The sequence below is a fragment of the Pagrus major genome, chromosome 6, assembly GCF_040436345.1.
Source record: "Pagrus major chromosome 6, Pma_NU_1.0".
Lineage (NCBI taxonomy): Eukaryota > Metazoa > Chordata > Actinopteri > Spariformes > Sparidae > Pagrus > Pagrus major.
The window spans coordinates 16,079,408-16,099,730 of NC_133220.1; the positions used below are offsets into that span (position 1 = coordinate 16,079,408).

The following is a 20,323-nucleotide window of genomic DNA, read 5'->3' on the forward strand; positions in this document are numbered from 1 at the left end:
CACTTAATGGTGAGGAAAAATCTGTCAAGTTGTGGGTGTGTGCAAAATGTGTTGCTTCACTTGTAATATCCAAGCTGATAACCTTGAGCTCCCAGCATGTTTTTCTCCTTTGACTCTGTACCTGGGTGTGGACGACATATTTCAGACCTGGTCCATGTGTGAGCCCATAAAGCTCACTGGCCGACTGTAACGGCTGCAGTGTGTTCACTGCTCTGTCATTGGCTGGTGTCCTTTTTACCCACCCTGTCGGCTACCTGACAGAATAACACCCTCAGCTCGACGAAGGTTGTGCCAAACTGTCCGTCCTTGTGAAAATCACTTGCAGTGCATTGAGTTATTGCGGGCTCTGCTGGGGTTTGCATTCTCAGATGAAAGTCTAAGTATGATATTGGCCTTGTACTCTATATGTCTTCCAGTAAGGAGATGAGTTGCAGTTTCCCCAGTTTTTAATATTTCCTGTCATCGATGCATGTGGATGAAATCACTGGAAGCTAGTCCTGTCTGTGTGTGAGAGAGGAAGTTCTCCACCCTGTAGGCTTTTTATTATTCATGCTGGGACACTGCATGTGTTTTGTTCGCCTCTTCATCAGGGCTGGCAGTTTGAAGCTCTTCAAAATCCTGCTGAATGTAATCGAAATCGCAGCTGAAAGGAAAGTATAAGGAGTTTTTTGCCTCATGCAGACTTTTGAAGAAGCAGTTTATCATTTTATGAATTTATTTCCTTGTAAATATCTACCAGAGGTGCTAACCTGACAGGAGAGGAAGAGGGAGCTGGGAGTGACAGCAGGATGAAATGAGTTTGAGATTTATAATCCCCCAGCCGTGACCCCCATTTCCTGCATCTAGACGTCCTGGGGAAATGTCATGTCAGACTTGTCTTGGCCAGATGCGATGGACAGGAGAGAGAGACGCCTCCAAACAATGCATACGCTCACATACAACGTCCTTGTCTCTGCCGATACCAGCGTTCATTCACCTGCATTTTTTTGTTTTGTCACATATCAATGGTTTTGCCTGTCGTCATGCACACTGTTCCTCTCGATACCAGTGAGTCACATCCTCATTCCTCACTCATCACTCATGTTGTAGTAACAGACACTACAGCTGTGCCTTTTTCTGCTGCTGCTAGAAATGTCACCACAGAAAATCTCCATCTGTAGGATACTCAAAGGACGTATTTTGCTTCCAGGAAGATTAAAGAGGATTATGTAATTGCACGTTATGGAGGAGGCTTTAGGGCCTTGAAGTATGAGGAGATGATTTTACCGAAGTTGATTTTGCTTTTTCTAAAATGCGGATTTGCTATCTTAAATACTTTTCACATTCTCTCATGCATTTAATTTAGTATCAGTTCTATCCAGTAACAGGAACAGAGTGGATATACCCAGTTTGGGGATGATGCAAAAACTACTAGACAACAAGAATCTAAAACTTGTTTATCAAAAGAAACACTGCAGATGATTTCAGGTTTTCTCTCGAAATTCTGATCCCTGCTTCTTAAAGGAACAGTTTAAGAGCCCAAAAGCGAAAAAATTGAGTCATTATCTACTCGCCCGGGTGGAGTTTCATAGTCTACAAAACATTGTCTGGAGCTTCACAGCAAAACAGCAACAAACAAAAAAAGAAACATAAAATGGCTCCATACAACTGAGAAGTGTAATCCAAGTTGCCGGAAGCCCAGAGATCCAAAATTAATTTGAAAACATGTTATTTACACCCATGAAGCAGGGTTGAGCTCATGCACCCACTTCAGACTGGGTGCAGCTAACACTTTAAGCTTAGCAACTACAGTTAAGCTTTCACCTTTAAAAAATTATGTCAATAACATCTTTTCAGGACAATTTTGGATCCGATTTACACCTAATCTTCACTGTAGCTGCTAAGCTAAAAGTGTTAGCGCACACAATGTCAGAAGTAGGTGCAAATATTGTCTTATCAAATCAATTTAAGATCTCTGGGCTTCAGGAGACTTGGATTACAGTGCGATGCCATTTTATGTTTTTTTCTTACATTTTTTTGGTTGTTTTTTCACATTTTAAAACAAGTCCCCATCTACTTCAGTTGATTTTCAATTGTCAATTACTGAATTTTCATTTTTGTGTGAACTTTCCCTTTTAAATATGAATATTTTCTGATGTCTTTACTCTTCTCGGACCGTACACTGAATATCTAGTGGACCAAACGAGACATTTCAAGACGTCATCTTGGGCTTTGGGAAACACTGATTGACATTTTTCACCATTTTCTGACACTTTATAGACCAAAACACTAATCGGGTTGGGAATTATTGGGAAAATAATCAACAGATAATCGTTGCTTTCAGCTCTAGATTTCAGAGAGGGTGGGTTTGTGCTGATACATCTCTCCATTAGCGTGACGGCAGGAAGATTTGAAGTTGCCCTTCCCTGACCAGTCAGTCAGTGAGGCGATGGGCAGCAGCAGCAGAGCGGATGAGCATGTTTTCTCTGCCAGTCTGTCAGTGTCGGTCTTTCTCAGTGTGTGGGAGCGGCCTTTGACCTGCCGCAGACAAGCGTGTAGCGATGAGGCGGAGCGCCTGCTGAGCCTGCCGCACTCCTATCATTAGCATGTAGAGCCACGCTCCCCCACTGCACCAACCATTGTTTTCCACTGTTTCTGTCCTTGACAAGAAACATGCTTCATCTTCAACACCCTGCATCTGCTCCTTTTTAATTTAGCAGCTAATGGTCGAGGTCAAGGGTTCTCTAATGCATCACAAATTGATGCACAGCTTATTTTTTACTCTATAGTATCGTATATAGTAAGGTATCATAACCTTAATTTTCCCCTGGTAGTCTAGATGGTTTTATTATTATGTATTTTTCCTTTCAGTGGAGCTCTACTGTGGCATTTTCTAACCCAGTAGCTGACTGATGGTTGTTTTCTTTGCCCCGCTAAGCTGACAGTTCCATTTGGTGGATTTTTAGCCGTGGTTGGTGTTCAGGGGAGGTGACACTTTGTGGATCACAGACAAAGTGACGCACAGGTTACATGAGCAAAGAGACCAGCAGCAGGGGTTGGCATAATGGAGGGGTTTGAAATAAATGAGGCTTGTGCCAGGTTGTTTCCTTTTGATAAAAATCCCAGGGCAGATAAAATGATGCCAGTTTTACTGCCACAGATATATGTCATTTTATGGAGAAGGCTTTTCTGCAATGCACTGTTCCATTTGAAGCCGTGTTGTGGATGATGATGTGGATGTGTATGTTTATACTTGAGGCTGATTTGTTTGTCTGTATTGAATGCATTGGCATAATTCCACTGATGCTCAGTTGTGTCTTTTATAAAATTGAGTTAACTCAAAGCTTTTTTTAATGAGCAGAAATTCAGTCTCTGGATAGTTACCAGAATGCTGTTTAACCACCTCAAAGACTTTCAGGTTTTAATAATCAGATCCATGATGCAGTGTATTTTTGTACCCTTTTGATTCCCCATTTCTTCTGAATGTTATTGTTCATTGCAGTAACAGAAGTTAGTACATCCCCTGCATACCTGGGGATGATACCACGCCTGCCATGTTCTGTTGAAGGCTTGTGTAGGAGATACACTACCAATAAATGTAATTTATTAATCACTGGCGATTAATAAAACACTCGTTAATGGGGCACCACCTCCGATGTTTTATCTATTTGAATAATCCGGAGGTAATTAATCAAATTCGACTAAACAAGGTTAACTTGTATCAATTTTAATCAATTTCAGATCAATTTATTCAATCTCACAAATGAAGCAGTGATTTCTACACAGTTTCCATCGGTTCTCCACATTAAAACAAACCTGCACAGACAACGACGTACGGTTAAATATGTTTATTTACTAAATAAATCAGGGTGAATAAATGAAAGGATGATTTAAGCAAACAACAATGATAACATAAAATGTGGAGACTAAATGATCATGGTAATGAATATATGGACATGGGCGAATGGTAAAGTCGCGAGTCTGGGAAGCATTCAAAGATTACGGGAGTAATTTTGACACTAACGAGACCCTAACCGGATTTCTTATTAATTAAAGATTACTATGAATGAAAAGTAAAGAGACACCAACTCAGGAAACATGCGTGTGACTCCAGCAGTGTGCATGGGTGTTTAGCCTACTTTGCCTGAAGAGTTGGGACGTCCACCACTTTGAACCTTTCGCCGGAGTTGATGGCTTCACTGCGGGCTTGCAGTGCCGGTCCAAGAGCAGCAGTTGAGTCGCGGCTCATCTGCGGGCTTGCAGTGCCGGTCCAAGAGCCGGAGGGAAGTCGCAGCTCGTCCGGTCTCCCAGTGGGTGGTTCTCTCGTCCAGGTGTCGGAGGGAGAGCGCAGTCCGTCCAGTACTCAGCAGGAAGGTCCCGGTCCACTGCCCAGCGGGATGGCACCGCTTGTGAGCGTTGGAGGCAGGCCGGTCTCGGCGTGACACAGAGTCTATCTTGTTGCAAACCGTTAACACAGTTTGTTGATGCAGGCAATTACTGTAGGTCTTTATTAACAGTGTTGGTCGTAATAAAGGTCTTCTTCTTGCATGGAGTGGTGACTCTGAACTTTTGATCGAACTAATTCAACTTTCTTGACGGAAATAACTAGAGAATAACGCTGGCCGGGCGAGTCCTCAGTTATTACTCAAAGTTTAAAAAATTAAAAAGAAGAAAAGAGAAAGAAGTATTTAAAAAGAAGTTTAACAAGAAGAGTTTAACAAGAAAAACAGGGCCTCAGTGTAATGCAGAGGCGATGGACATGTGTTCCTACACTTGTTTACCAAAATGTGTCAGCATGCATAGGGCTGTAACTATTGATTTCATTATTGATTAATCTGCCAACTATTTTCACAATTAATCGATTTTACTATTTAGTCTATAACATGTCAAAAAATTGCTAAGTTATAAGTGCTCACTATAATGCCCCAGAGCACAGAGTGACATCTTCCGATTGCTTCTTCTGTCCAACTGTCCATCCAACCGTGTTTTTTGGTTCGTGAATCAGGTCACATTGTCTGTGTTGTCGGGGAAAACCCTCAAAATTAAATAACGTGCAAACAAGCAAGTGTTTTTTCATGTGGTCTGTTGTCATCCGTTTGTTTCCAGCATCTTTTTATACACTCTGTTCATAAACTGTTCTTCTCGTCTTCCCTGTTTTTTCATCTGGAACAACCATTAGTTCAAACATCAAATTTTTCCAGTGTTCTGGTTTATGAGCAAATAGTTTCAGAACTAATGACATTCCCATCAGCCTCGGCTCTACTTTGGGTTTTGTGCAAATTACCAAATGTTAGCTGGCTAAAAATACTAAACTAAGATTGTGAATATGGTGACCCTGCTACACATCTGCATTTTAGCATTGTCATTGTGAGCATGTTAGCATGTAAGGCATTTTAGCTGAAAGCACCGTTGTGTATAGCTTCACAGAGCTACTTCTTCTTCAACCTTGTTTGATAATACATTGGGTGCCCCAGTGAAAACTCTGCAAGTCTGTGATGTAACCCGAAAAGTTTTTATTTTCAACAGATTAAAGTTTGGGAGAGAACTCTCCTCCTGCTAATTCTTTATTTACTCAGCATGAAAACATCAGCTGAGAGCTGATTAACAAAGAGCAGAGCTGCACCTTGAGTCTTGTACCCACAGTTCTTTGCACAATTGTATAAACAAGTCTCTACCTAATGGAGGCCGTCTGCTGAACCACTTCTGTCCTAAAAGCTAAATCTGAGTGCGCCGGTGTTGTTGGCACAGGGGACCCACATAAAAACTCCCTGCCGTTCGTGACAGCAGCCGTCCCAGCCAGCTCCCGCAGAGCCTCTCTGCTGCCTTGGGGAGTCTCGGAGATGGCTGAGCAGTGCAGGTTCTGCCAGCATGTGCCTGACTAGAGATGAGACCCAGTTTTCTCTGACATACACACCCCAACATCTCCAGAGATTTCATTTTATCTCTTTCATATCTCGCTCTCCATCTGCCTTGCTTGTTTTGTTGCTGAGGCTTAAATCTTTGCTGCCTCGTCGTTCCTGAGCAGAGAGAGCTGTTACACAAATAATACAATTTAAATAATTATAATAGAATTTAGAGTTGCAAAAATGTCTGCCTGCCAGATATATTGGCTTTATTTTTAAGTAACTGACTTTATTTGAGCAAAGAAGAAGTGAAGGGTTTTTTAAGTGTCATACAATATTTAACAAAATCCTTCGAACAGCATTCTGCTGTTCTGTTATATCGACTTCCAATAACTTATTACTGACCTGTTGTTTGTTGTTGTTTTGTTGTGTTGCAGAGGGAGATGAAGGAGCAGCTGGCCACCCTGCAGGACAGTGAGAAGGGACACACTGAGGCCCTGCAGCTCCTGCAAAGACAACTTACTGAGACCAAGGTACTGAAACATTACAACATTGTTCAACAGAACAATCCTCATATGTAGAGCTGCACCAGCAGAAATCATTCAGGTGCACAAAGCAGCATCTAAGAATTGTTTTCCTTATTTATGTAGTGGATAAAAATGTCAGAAAATACTGGATAAATGGCCGTTCCAGACCATAAGGTGGAGTATTAGTACCAAAACATTCAGTTCACGACAATACGCACAAACCAGTCAGTAAGTGTGTAGGAACTCTAAAGACTTGAAATAATTCTTTCTTTCAAGTCTTGAGCTGAAACAGTTTGTCGATTAAGTAGACAAAATTCATCAACATCTACATCTGAGATCATGTTTTCAGATGTCTTGTTTTATCTGATGAAGAGTTTGAAATGAAAAGATACTCCTTTAACCATCATGAAATGCTTTAAAATCAGCAAACATCCACATTTGAGAAGCCATAACCTGTGCATTTTTGGCATTTTTGCTTTAAAAAAGGTATTTAAAAGATTAAGTTTATCAAGCAATTGTTTCAGCTCTAGTCTTTGTGTTTTGGTCTGTTGGTTGGACAAAACAAACCCACTTAAATCACATCCCATCCTGGGCTTAATGAAAGTGTGAAGACCATTAATCATACTTTTCTGACATTTTACAGACAGAACTGTTAATTGAGTAATACCAAAATAAATGTCAGAATTGCCATTTAAATATAACAAGTAATTAATTATACACCAACAAATGTCATGGGAAGTCAGTCGTAACAGAGCGCTTGGATATTCACAGAAACAAAGCATCCTTGTTTGCATCATAAGCAATCAAATGGAGACAGTAATGCTCAGCTAGTAGATGAAGTTCTTATAGAAAAAATGTCAGGAAATAACGGACGGGTCTGTTTAGCGTGTGCAGTCTTTCAGTCACTGATTATCCGTCTTTTCCTCCAAACTGATTCAGATTGACAGTTAAATTCCGACAGGTAAATTGGTTTATTGAGCGGCTGTTTAGTCTCGACACCTTGTTTTAATCAGCGAACCATGAGCATCCACTCGATATGTCAGCTCTCAACACACACACACACACACAAACACAAAAACACAAACACACACATACACGTCTCCTGTCTCTCCTGTGGTGACACTGAAGCTATTGACCAAGAAAAAGGTCTCTGGTGGAGACGATATTGCAGCCGTCAGCATTGTTTGTCATTTCAGTGGCACGTTCCCCTTCCTCTTGTTTTTGTACCTGCTGTCTGATGTCACAGCATCACTCCTCTGTCTTCTTGAGTTCTGCACTGCAGGACCCTCAGCTGCCAGAGAGCCCATCCCCTGTCAATTTCAGCCGGTCCATCCACTCACTCTGACTGCTAGATTGTAGGCCTTTCAGCCGCCCCCACGGCTCATTGGAAATGAGCTGATCTCATTAGATCTACATCTATTTGCACAGAGTGCTCTGCCTGGAAGAGAGCCGAACTGTGACTTCAGTGATCTCTGAAGCATTTAGGTAGCTGACAGTGAAATGTCTCCCTGCATCTCTTCCTCTCGCTAAATTTAAAGTTGCCGGAAGTAATTTTTCTTGCTCGTTTTTCCTGATTTTTGTTGATGACATAATATGTACCATTTCCGCTTAAAATTGTCCAAAAACAACTAGATCTTCTTAGATCCTCTCACATTCATTGACATTCTTCACCATTTTCTGACATTTTATAGACCAAACGACTAACTGATCAGAGAAGAACACGATCGAGACAATAATCAACAGAAAAATCAACAAGAAAAATAATTATTTGTTGTAGCCTTACCCCCAAGTTCTGCGGGGTGTGTTATGCTAGTAGCAGCTAATGTAGCAAGCAGAGACAAGGAGAAGGATAGATGGGTCTGGTAACTCCACTCCCCCAATATGTTCAAACTTGTAGTCTATGTTCTTGTAGCCCCAACTGCCACTGACTCCAGGCAATTTATCAGACTTAACACACTTTATCTGATATTTGTGTTGTTCCTGCAACATCATAATCAATGTTGCTTTAGGACCATCATTGCAACTAACCAAAAAGTGAGTCCTTTTGCTCAGGAGACCTGGGTTTGTGTCCTCTGTGGAACTTATTGTTATACTGTTAATTTATTATTTTAGATTTAGTTGACTTCTGATTTTCAGTTTCTTTTTTATTTTCAGTTTTCCCTCACAGTTTGTTTAGGTTCAGGACACAGAAATACTTGGTTAGGTTTAGGAAAAGATCATGGTTTGGGTAAAATAGACCCTTTTACCAGGTTAACCATGTGATAGATAATAATTTCTCCCATATGCATATTTTTCAGGTCTCTTTCCCAAGTCACAAGGCTTTTACATTACAAAAAGGTGATTAGTGTGTTGGAATGATGGTCCTGGAGCTACATTAATTATGATAATGTAGGACAAGCCTTTACATTACTTTTTTCACGTATGCTGTAGTATTGCCCAGGACCTGCAAAACAGACTTTGTTGTGTAAAATCTGTAGATTTCCCCTTTAATGTTAGACTGAGCTGCATCTCAGTTCTTGTTCTAAGATTGAGATGAATCACTGCAGCAGCCCGGCTTTCATTTTAACTGAATGTTCCTGCCTTGCACTCCAATTTGAGTCCTTGGCTCGTGTGTGTCTCCGTCTGAAGGATAGGCATTGTGTCCTATTCACATACCCACCGGGGATTCGCTTGATAATCACATGCTTCCCTGAAAGGTAGCCAGCCTCCTGTCTCCAGGGCTGCAGACACCCTCTCAGTGCCATCACATCCTGCTGGGCCAAGGCAACAGACACGTCACTAAGAGACTGATAGGTGGGCTGCTGCAGTCCTCCCCGTCCTCCTCCGTACCATCAGTTTTCAATTCCTAACTAGGCAGGAGGGCTGCGATCCAGCTCATCAAATGTCATAGCTCTCACGCTTGCCTGAAATAGTCATCTGAAAAGTTCCCACAGGCAGAGCAAGAATACCTTCCCTGTGCTCTCTGAAAGAACAAGAGGAACGGGCCTGCTGTGTAATTAAACCTCAGATCACAGTTCCTGAATCCTGCTCCTCCTGAAAAGATCAGAGGAGTGGCTGATATTCCCAACAGAGAAAATAAACAAGTTTCATCTGAAATTCTTGTTTGGATCAATTTCGCTGCGAGTCAGTAGTCATTAATTTTCTCTTGTTCTGAAGCGGCTCTTTGATGAAGAGACGCTTAGATTTATTTTGAATCTGTGTACAAACACAACTTCAACTTTTACTCTTAAAAAATGATTGTCAAGGGCAGACGGGGGAACTTTCAACTAAATGTCTGAATGAAGCCCAGTCTTTGTTCCTCAGAAGCTTCAATCTGAAAGGCTCCTGCTCTCTCTGTGCGATTTTTAACAGGGTTTCCACATCACACCCTTTTGTTCTGTCTCTCAGACACTCAGACTGCTCAGACTCAGATGATTCATTCTCTTTGATGTCCAGCTTCCCATTTTTTCTCTTCAGCTACAAACCAGTTTCTTTACTGTTCAGCTCCCAGTCTGCTGTCCCTCGCAAACTGCCTGTCCACCTGTCTTAAAATCAGTCATCTTTAGACACAGGATGTCCTTTGGGACGCCCTCCTCTGTCATCTTTTTAGGGTTATTTCTGTTGCTTTGTTTCTCCTCACTAAGTCATTGAAAAACTGCTTCTTTGCCTCAAAGGACGGCTGTACACACGCTGTTCTCAGAGAGCCACTTAAATCGATACGTGTACAAGCTAAATCAATGAATGAATGTTAATGTGATATTAACACGATTTAGGGCTCTTTGTAAGCTCTTGAATTACTGACCCGTGTCTAATTAAGAGTCAGACTATTGTGACTGAAACACTCAACAAATGCAGCTAACTACAGTACAAAGTCTATTTCACAGTCTCATTATGGCAGCTATAAATAGCCCGGCTGAGGTTTAACCGCCTTTTTCCTCTTTCTTTCAGTCCTCTGCCAAGAGTCTGCGCGCGACTATCGGTGACGCCTTCGAGCGTCTCCACCGCTTCCTGCGCGAGCGTCAGAAGAGCATGCTGGAAGAGCTGGAGATGGACACGGCCCGCAAGCTGGCCGACATCGAGCACAAGATCCAGCGCTATAGCCAGCAGCTGCGCGACGTCAAGGAGGGCATCCAGATCCTGCAGGAGCGCCTTAATGAGTCGGGACGACATGACTTCCTGGAGGGAGTGGCTGTCACATCTGAGAGGTGCTTCACCTGCCCTGAGTTTACTAAAACAGTCCTAGTATTGTGATATGGAGGACTAAAACAGTCAAAATCTAAAATTTTAAGAAATCTAAGACCAAATATTTCACGATAAGTGTTGCTATGGGTCTTCAAGAGTTAACAAAAACCTGATTCTTCTTGATGCAAATGTGTTTACAACAATATTTCTTTTCTTATTGGACTGTAGTGACGATATGGAAGACTGAAACAGTCAAAATCAAAAAATAAATGGACACATTCCTCAATAAATGCATGTATATGCCTCCATAATGCACTGCAGTCCTTTTATCAACCCTTGAATCCCATAGCAACACTTAATATAATCGTAAAATATTTAACTTTTGAAATGATTAAAAAAAAAAAAGGCTCAGAGCATGCCTAATGTTTGTTCTCCTCATGCGAAGTGTAAGGTTGCTTAAATTTTGGAGAAAGTGCAGATTTGAGCAGCAGCGTTGGCTAATCCCTGTCCAGATGGTGCTTTAGGCCTGAAATAAACCAGCTGTAGTGTTTAATCTGTGAGGGGTACTTGAGGACGGTTTAATTGAACAGTTTAATATCTTGGAGCAGATTAATGAGGTTGAATGTAGAGCTAACAAGAGTGACACAACTAAATGTTATGTCATCTTTTTTATAAAATAGATTTGATGGACAAGCGGGGAAGATCAATGCAATCTACTCAGCCGAGCAGTCCCAAGAGATAAAGTAGGGCTCTGTATCAACTACCAGTACTTTTGTTTTAGTACCAAATTGTATTAACTGTCACATTAGAAATCCAAAGGTGTCAAATATTAAGTTCTGGTTCAGATTCTTAGTCATTTTCACTTGTCAGATTTCTTTGATCTACATCAGGTATTCAGCTAATTTTTTTTTCTTTATTAAAACAAGTATTTTAAGACCTATTTGGTTGAACCAACATTTAAATACTAGCAGAAAAATCTGTTTGTGTTCCTAAACTTCCAACAATAGATTTTTCTCTTATTTCTTTTTATAAGCTATTATAAACCACAAGCAGTTACGTTTTTTTATATGATGGGATAGGTTAGTTGGTGATCCTACATCACCTTTATTTGATTAAATTATTATGTTTCTGTCCTCATTCAAGGTGAGTCATCAAAAATAAGTACATATCTTGCAGGATATAATGATATTCTTTCGAGAAATATTTGTATTATTATTTTTTATTATTTTTTATATATACCAAGAGATTAACTGACTTTTTTTTATTTTTTTTAATCCTTACACATTGAATAACTTCTTTCTTTCTGTATAAATGTGTGAGGTTTTCAACATACTGTTCAGTTATTTTCATGTAAGAAACCCACTCAATATCTTCCCTGGACTCTGAACTACATGTAGGAGTGCACTGAGTGATTCATGTGGGGGTTCATATTGAATCATAGTGTAATGGTGTTAAAGCTGAACTGCCCCCTCTGCCTCTTCCCGCCCGCTGATACATTCATCTCTGTTGCCAGAGATTCATGAAGCAGTTTATTAGCCGTTAAATGTCAATAATGCCACATTTCTATGACAGAAACCAGAATAATTACTTGAATCCTCGACATTGAACAAGACACAGTATTGTTTGGAAAAAGCAAATTGGTTTTAGACTGTTATTGATCTGTTTTTCTGTCGCAGGATTAAAGGGAAGATACATGAGACCAATCTGACGTATGAAGACTTCCCGACATCCAAGTACATGGGGCCCTTACAGTATACAATATGGAAGCTGCTCTTCCAGGATATCTCGCCAGGTATGTGAACATGACATGACATGACATGAGCATGAGGTGTATGTAACTTAAACCTGCTGGTTGGTAAATATGCTGTGTGTTAACTAGTGTCAGACACTGCTGGTGTTAAAGAAATGATTCAACAAATATGCACATCTGCTTTTTTTGCAGAGTTAAATGAGAAGATTGATAGCACTCTTATGTTTGTCTGTTAAATAGAAGTCTACAGATAAGTTAAGCTTAGTATAAAGACTGGAAACAGGGAAACAGCTAGTCTGCAAACCTGCCCCCTCACTACAAACCCTCTAACACCCGTTAACATCTGGCTTCTGTCTTTAGTGGGAAAGTGTACAATTATGGGTGCTTATTGACCCCGGCTCCAATTGGCGGTGATGACACCCGGGTGGACACAAGCATTTTTTACTTCATTTCTGATCCAATGTGATTACGCGCAATGAAGTTCCAGGTGTTTTTTGTGTTAATAGTTTTCCATCCATCTCCATTCAAGCAGCGCTCGAACATCATTCGGTTGGCGTTAAGAAACTAAAGGGAAGTAAAAGATTTTAAAAAGAAACAAACTGAGGTCAAACAGAAGTGGCAGAGGGAATCAGGCCAGGAGACATCTGAGGATGATTGGAATAATATTTGTGAAAACCAGGTTAAAATTAACAACTCAAGATCCTGGCGAGAACTCGCCGGAAGAACATAATCCGTTTTTTTGTGACTCCAAAATGGAAATTTCTACAGCAGGGTTTTCGGAGTCAGGATTTTGGCAAGAGATTGCCAAAGAATTAAGTAACATTTTTGGAATAGAAGTTGATCGCTCTTTGTCACATTATACCTGGGCAAAATTGCAGACAATCTCATGGCCAAGAATAAATACCTTTTATAAAGTCCTTTTGGCAAACCAGCCATCAAAGGACGATTGGATTGTCAACTGTCAACGAAATAAACTGTATGAAGAAATGTACCTTTACTTACTACAACAGTACTACAACAGACCCTTATTTTTCTATCCCCCCTTGTTTTTTCATTTGTTTTAACCAGAAAACAACAATAAAAAGAAAGTTACAAAAATAAATTGACCAACTGCCATGTGCATGATGTGAACATGACAGACCGGAAAAAACAGAAGGGCAAACTTGTTGAGAAAGGAGTCAATCGCCTATTTTTAGTAAGTCTCCTCTGTTTTAAAGTGGTGTTTGTGTGGTTTGACCAGTAGTTATGTGTCAGTCTGTTTCTTGGCAGGGTGCAGTGACCCCCACGTAAAAAACACAAATTGTCATGTACACTCCTGTTTTTTTACATATGAATTAAACAAGATAGAATATGTTAATGAGCGAGCTGAGGTGCTGATTTTGTTATCTTTGGACTGGGCCATACAAGCTGTTTTTCCCTGTTTCCAGTCTTTATGCTAAGCTAAGCTTACCATCTACCTATCTGTATACTTGAATTTAATGGACAGCGAGGAGTCCAAAAAAGCTGTTCCTTTGAAAACACGCTTATTATCTAATTATCCTCCAGCAGTTGACTGTTTGACTTTTAAACACGGAGTGCACAAACTAGTCGAGCCCCGCATTAGGATTCGGGGATCCTTTGGGCTTTTTCTTCCTCCTCAGATGAAAAACATTGGTTGGGCCCAGAGGGCAGTGAGATGCCCCTCTGTGTTTCACGGTGCCAAGAGGAGCGTGACTCCCTCTGCCCTCCAGCCATCACTCACTCACAGGAGATTATTTAAAATAATGTGCTGAGGAACTTTTTACTCCCTCAATCAATTCTCCCACTTCAGCCCGCTGCCCGCCGAGGGGAGGCCAGGCAGTTTTTTCTTTGGCCTCCCTTGACTGGCTGCCAAATGGAACAATGGGTTACGATCCATCACCAGCGGTTGCCAGAGACGATATAAAGACATTCCTCCCATCATCTCTCATCCCTCGCCGTCACTGATGGGTTAGCGGGAATAACCACCAGATGCATTTCCCCCCCTCGCTCTCGGGTTCAGCAGGAAAAATGGTTTCTCGGCTGATGTGTGTGTGCTCACTGGTTTCTCTCTCTGACACAAAGAGGCACTCAGGTTATGAAAGTTTAATGACTTGATTGTAACAAACACTGGAGATGTCATTGAGCGGAGAAGGCGTTGTCCTGTCTGCTGGCCGAGTGCCAGACATTTCACCTCCATTTATCCCAGCTGATATAAATAGACAGGATCCGGAAAAAATCTTCTTTTTTTTTCACTCTTTCCTTCGTCTCATTTATGTGAAAGAAAACAAGCTTTACTGTTACGGTGATACGGTTCTCTAATAAGCACACATGGGTGAAGATTCTCCTCCCTAAAACCACAAACGGCCTCCTACCAACCCAGAGCCTGTGGGGCGAGCTGGAGCAGCTCCTCCCATCGCTGTAATTACTTCTTTGCTGTGTTGTTTTGCCTCTATGCGTGGTCTGATGTTGCACAAATAGAGCTATCCTATCGGACTCTGGAGAGCACTTGACTTTGAAGACTGTATTTAACGCATGAAGGTAGAAAACAGAGTATAAAAAATGTATCATGGTGCACTCACAGTCACACTGGTTGCACAACTCCATGTTTCATTTTCCTGAAATAAGAGTGGAGCAGCAGTAGGGTGTGCCATATAATAACCAGCCATCAGTCATCTTTTACCGCAGGGCATGGCTTTGATCACCTCCTATCTCCACCAGGTTGTTGGTCTTAAAGGTTTAGTTCACCCACGTTACAAAAAAAATCTCATAACTCTGGTGGTATGGCATCAGGATCTGAGCCTTGAGGAACTGGTTTTATTGGTCCAGGTTTTGGAGATATCTTTCTTAGCTGGAAGGGAAATAATAATCTATAATAAAGATTATCACTGAAATTATCGTAGCATTATGTGTCATTTTACACGACAGGAAGACTGCTCATTCTGCATGAAAACATTTAAAGGAGCACTGTGTAGTTTTGGAGAAGAAATAAAAGCTCAGAATTTTGATATTTACAATATTAGAGATATTAAGGACAATAAGGTCCCCAGAACACAGTTTGAAGCTAGAAAGGTAAAACAGTATGAGTTTGTGTTTTGCTTTAAGGTCAGTTTGTTTGAGTTTATCCATGAAAACAAAAAGTTTGTTTATTTAATTTGTTTAGGCATAAAAAATCATTCAATGTAGATCTTTCTTTTCTGATTTAAAATGTCTTCCCCCGAACTATATAATGCACCTTTAAGGCCATAAGCTAAGCTAATTAAATAAATAAATTGAATTAGTGGTGAGTTATTTATAATGCACCACTGACTACAATAAACAGAGCATACCTTAGTGAATGGTTAGCGAATCATGTTCATCATCAGAGCCTAAATATTGCTTGACTGGCTGTTTATATATACTGTACATATCAAAACTTTGATTAAAAACATTTTATAGAAAATATAAAGGCATAGAAAACATTTTGTGTGACCTCCTGGTCTATTTTCAGTATATATTTTCCAACCAGACAGTGTCGTTTATTTTTAATCCACTGCCTGTGATGAAGTCTTTTCACTGGTAGCGATCATTTCATAACCTTGACCCCACCTCTCTTGTTAAGTGCCTGAGCAGCCGGGACGTATTTACTTACTGCCTCAGCATAAAACTGTTCACACAGCACCTGCAATGATAAAGAAGAATGAGCTGCTGAGAATGACACTGCAGTCCTCGCTTTTCTGTTTGTCCAAGCTGAGTTATAACACAGTGAACTGTTTGTTTTGTTTTTTCATACAAACTTATATCCATGACCAGCTTGTTTGTCTCCACGGTGTTGAATCTAATAGTGAAATAAATGCTGATCCCAGGTTCTAAAACTGTCTCCTCCTTTGTCTCCCTTTTCTTGTGCTCCTCAGTGCCAGCAGCGTTGACCCTCGACCCCATCACAGCCCACCAACGACTAATCCTCTCAGACGACTGCACCATAGTAGCCTATGGGAATCTCCATCCGCAGCCCCTGCAGGACTCCCCGCGCCGCTTTGATGTAGAGGTGTCTGTTCTGGGGGCAGAGGGCTTCGTGTCGGGCGTTCATTACTGGGAGGTGATGGTGTCGGAGAAGACCCAGTGGATGATCGGCGTGGCCCACGAAACGGTCAGCCGCAAGGGCAGCATCCAGATCCAGCCCAGCCGCGGCTTCTACTGCATCGTTATGCACGACGGGAACCAGTACAGCGCCTGCACCGAGCCGTGGACCCGCCTCAACGTAAAGAGCAAGCTGGAGAAGGTGGGGGTGTACCTGGACTACCCCAAAGGCCTGCTCATCTTCTACAATGCGGACGACATGTCCTGGCTCTACACCTACCGGGAGAAATTCCCTGCAAAGGTCTTCCCCTACTTCAGCCCGGGCCAGAGCCACGCCAACGGCAAGAACGTGCAGCCGCTGCGGATCAACACTGTACGCCTTTAATAGCTTCACACATCTGTGGTCACAGTTGTCCTGACAGATGAATTCATCATAGGTGAATTCACAGGGCTTGTGTAGGTTTCAAAAGATGTTCAAGAAATCAGTTTAAAAAATGTTTAATAGGGTGTTTGAAATGTTTATTTCTTTCCGTTCAGTTAAGAATTGTGCTCGATGTTGCTCTTAAAACCTGCGCTGTTTTTTGTGACTTGAAACAACCGTACGATAATGGCCTGCACTTGAGCCTCATTCCGCATCTTTACATGAAATGATGACACTAAATGGAGACAGAAGGACCCCCTGGGCTCCTCTTGGGTCTGTGGCAGTGATGTATAAGATAAGAGATGTGATTTCCCCTCTCAAAGTGACTGTCCCAGGCCCACCTTGCACACTCCCAGGGGGGAACCGATCTCCTCATCAAGTTCCAGGCTTGTCAGACTTGACGTCCCCTCTCTGTCCAGTCAAGCGGACGCTGAAGACTGGTCACTTGTCTTCTCTGTGCTGTACAGTTGGCTTAGCTTTGTGTGTGGAAACGTGATTGACAGCACTCGGCTCCTTTTTTTTTTGGCTTTTGTTTGGCCAGAAATCCACCCTGAAATTGTCAAGTGTGAGACCATGATCCCCTGCAGGTCACATCCATATATGTCTGTTCAGTGTCTTATCATAGCAGGGGGGAGCTATTGTTCTGTGTCCACCAGTGATCCATGACACATAAAACAAACAAAATGAATCAAAAAAGTAGTGAAAAAGCTGCCCATCCCTATCTACTGCACAGTCCTCCCACATGTGGCAGGAGAGTCTGGAGGTGGAGGTTGTCCAGAAATATGCTGCTATTGATGGAGCGAGAACTTGCATGTTTGTGTATAAAGAGTATAAAGGGTTAAAAGGAATAAGTCCCTCATCATGCTGACTTGTTTAAGTTTCTGCTCTTTTCCCAAAACCACAAACTGCAAACCTTGAGCAAACATTATACCTGTTTTGTCCACTTCAGTGTTTTTTAGTCGTTCTTTTAAAGCGACACTTCACCCCAAATCAAAAATACATATTTTTCCTTCTAATTGTGGTGCCCTTTATCCATCTACTCCAGATTATTTTGGTGTGAGTTGCCGAGTTTTGGAAATTTCTGCTGTAGAGTCTGCCTTGTCTTGAATATAATGAAACAACATGGCACTCGGTTTGTGGTACAAAAGGCTAGCTAACTTAGCAAATAGGTGTGCAACGATACACAGAAGTCACAGTGCAGTATGTAGCTTGGTACAAGGGTCACAGTTGGGTACAGGTTCAGTACGACAGCAAAAAAGTAACAAAAAATCCCAAATGCACAAGGCTAGGTTTCTGTTCATTTCTTTTCAACAGACAGTAGTTTAATTACAGTTTGTCCCACCTGGTTAAGACATTAGAAATTGCATTTAAAATGACAACAACAAAAAACAAAAGTTAGCAAATAAGATGAAAGAAATAACATTTTGGAAGACAATAACAAAAGCAAGGAAATAAATAATAGCAGACTATAAAGAGGTTTTGTATCTAACTTATTGGAAAGCCACAGTAAACGATAACGTTTTAAGCCTTGCTTGTTAGTTAATTAATTATGTCATGAGCCTCTCATCCTTGAAAAAATAGTTCCGACATGAGAGTGCTCACAACAAGGTCTGTGGATTATTTTGACTTACCGGGTCATGTTTTCTGGAAAGAGAAATTGCTGTTGAGTTTTATAATTGTATTTTTTGGCGCTTTGAGCACCACAGTCAGAGTGCGATCTAGTTCCATTATAGTCATCTCCAAAACTCTGAACGTCACACCAAAACAATCGAGATGGATAAATAGCCCTACTGGTAAGAGGAAAAATATATATTATTGATTTTTGAGGTGAACTGTCCCCTTTTAAAATAAAAAGAAGTTTTGCTGTTTGAGTGAAAGAAAAACTTCTCAAATGTGAAAATCTAAAAAGTTAACGATGAATTATCGCAGCGAAGTGTAACAGAGACAAAATGTTCTTTTTATTCTAAATCATATCATTTATGTAAATGAAGTCGAGCTGTATATTTGGGAATTATCTAGAAAAATGATGATGGATGGATAGACTTCCCTAATATACAATCCCCGTGCGACTGGCATTCCCAAGGCTGCTGCTGTGTTACATAATCACAAAATCACTGATAATTCCTCTGAGGCTCACCCATGTTTATTTCTTTGCCCCACGTGCCTCAAGCGCTCTTGTTTATCAGTAGTTGCACACATGTCCTGCAGAATCGGCTCTAAGAGGCTTCGGTCGCTCAGCCAAGTCCAGCATACTGAGAGATGTGTGTGTGTGTCTGTGGGTGGGTGGGCATGTGCACGGGGGTGTTTTCACAGCCTGGTTTAGCTATAATTTTAAATCCAGCTTAAGTCGTGCTTGATAAAGCCCATCTGGCCTTTAAAGCAGACCCACGCAGTGGCCAAAAGTGATTATTACAAAATACTTCCAGGTAGAATTTAAAAGATTTTTCTTCGGTAAATCATAAAAAAAAAAAGAAAAAAAATCACCTCACCCCTCATTTGCCACTGTACATCTTTGCATTCGTGTCTGTGTTGTCTGTGTTGTCTGTTTAAAAGAAAATTGGGGCAGTGCCCTTGTTTTTGTAGGATGTGATTCCGGTTTGTGCAGTATGCATACGACGGTCAAATTGTGAGCTTCAGCAAGTTGTTCTTGGTCTTTGTTTTAACTTAACGCAGATCTGCAGGGGCCTGTTTCCAGAAGCAACTGTTTGTCTGAAAAACGCTGCTGAAAAAATCCATGAAAAGATATTTAACATCTGTCTATTTTCTGGGATGTACTCGGCAAATGTATTCAGATAAACTCAGTAAACCTGCTCAGTGAAACTGAAAAAAAGTAAAATAAAAATTACTGAACGGTTTTGACAATCAGGACAGAATTTAGTCATTTTGCTTCTCTCTATACAATTAAGCCAGCAGATGCTTTTTTGCAGGTTAAAACAAATGCTTCACTTTGACCGCAGTTTGCTGTGTTGCAGACTTCAGTGTGGTCTGCTTCAGTAACCACTTTCTGTTTGAATATTAAGAAGGAGATTATTGTGACATGGTGTTGGGTTACTGGTGGTGGTCATGACGCTAATGGTTAAAATTATTATGATGATAACTATGACACTTTTAATGATGATTATAATGATGATTGTGTCTTTTGATGATGGCAGCTGTGCGCCCATCATCGTGTGTGAACACACTCTGGTGTGCTTTTGCTGCTGGAGGTTTGTGGGAAATGTTTTAATGTACAATAAATTACTGCTAAAATCAGTCTCTTTTACTTTGTCCTGCTTTAGATGTCATTAACACAAAGGATCAGAGCATCAATATAAATGCTGGTCCTTTTTTCTCCACCAACACTAGTTCTCTGTTTTTATTAAATGTGAAGTCTGCACATCCCTCTGTTATGTAGGTAATGTGAGCCAGAAATTGCCATGGCCTTAAAAGACCTGCACTAGCCCTGACTGAATTGTGCTATATTTAATGTGGATGAGGTCATGTCATGGCCAATGCCCGGTCCATTTAATGAGATCTGTAATGGGGCAGATACAGATCCGGCATATCAGATTGATGCGTTCCTAGTTTCCGACCTGGGAGTTCATAA

The 20,323-nt window shown here is 41.1% G+C and overlaps 1 protein-coding gene across 1 annotated transcript in view; it reads left to right on the plus strand.

Moving 5' to 3' along the window:
• trim62.1 (tripartite motif containing 62, tandem duplicate 1) overlaps window positions 1-17,605 on the plus strand; it is a 41,820-nt gene extending 24,215 nt beyond the window's left edge. The window contains exons 3-6 of the mRNA XM_073468825.1: window positions 6,260-6,355; window positions 10,277-10,533; window positions 12,187-12,302; window positions 16,151-17,605. Coding sequence (XP_073324926.1) covers window positions 6,260-6,355; window positions 10,277-10,533; window positions 12,187-12,302; window positions 16,151-16,701 — 1,020 coding nt within the window. The 3' untranslated portion in view covers window positions 16,702-17,605. The remainder of the gene's footprint in view (window positions 1-6,259; window positions 6,356-10,276; window positions 10,534-12,186; window positions 12,303-16,150) is intronic.
• The last annotated feature ends 2,718 nt before the right edge of the window (window positions 17,606-20,323 follow it).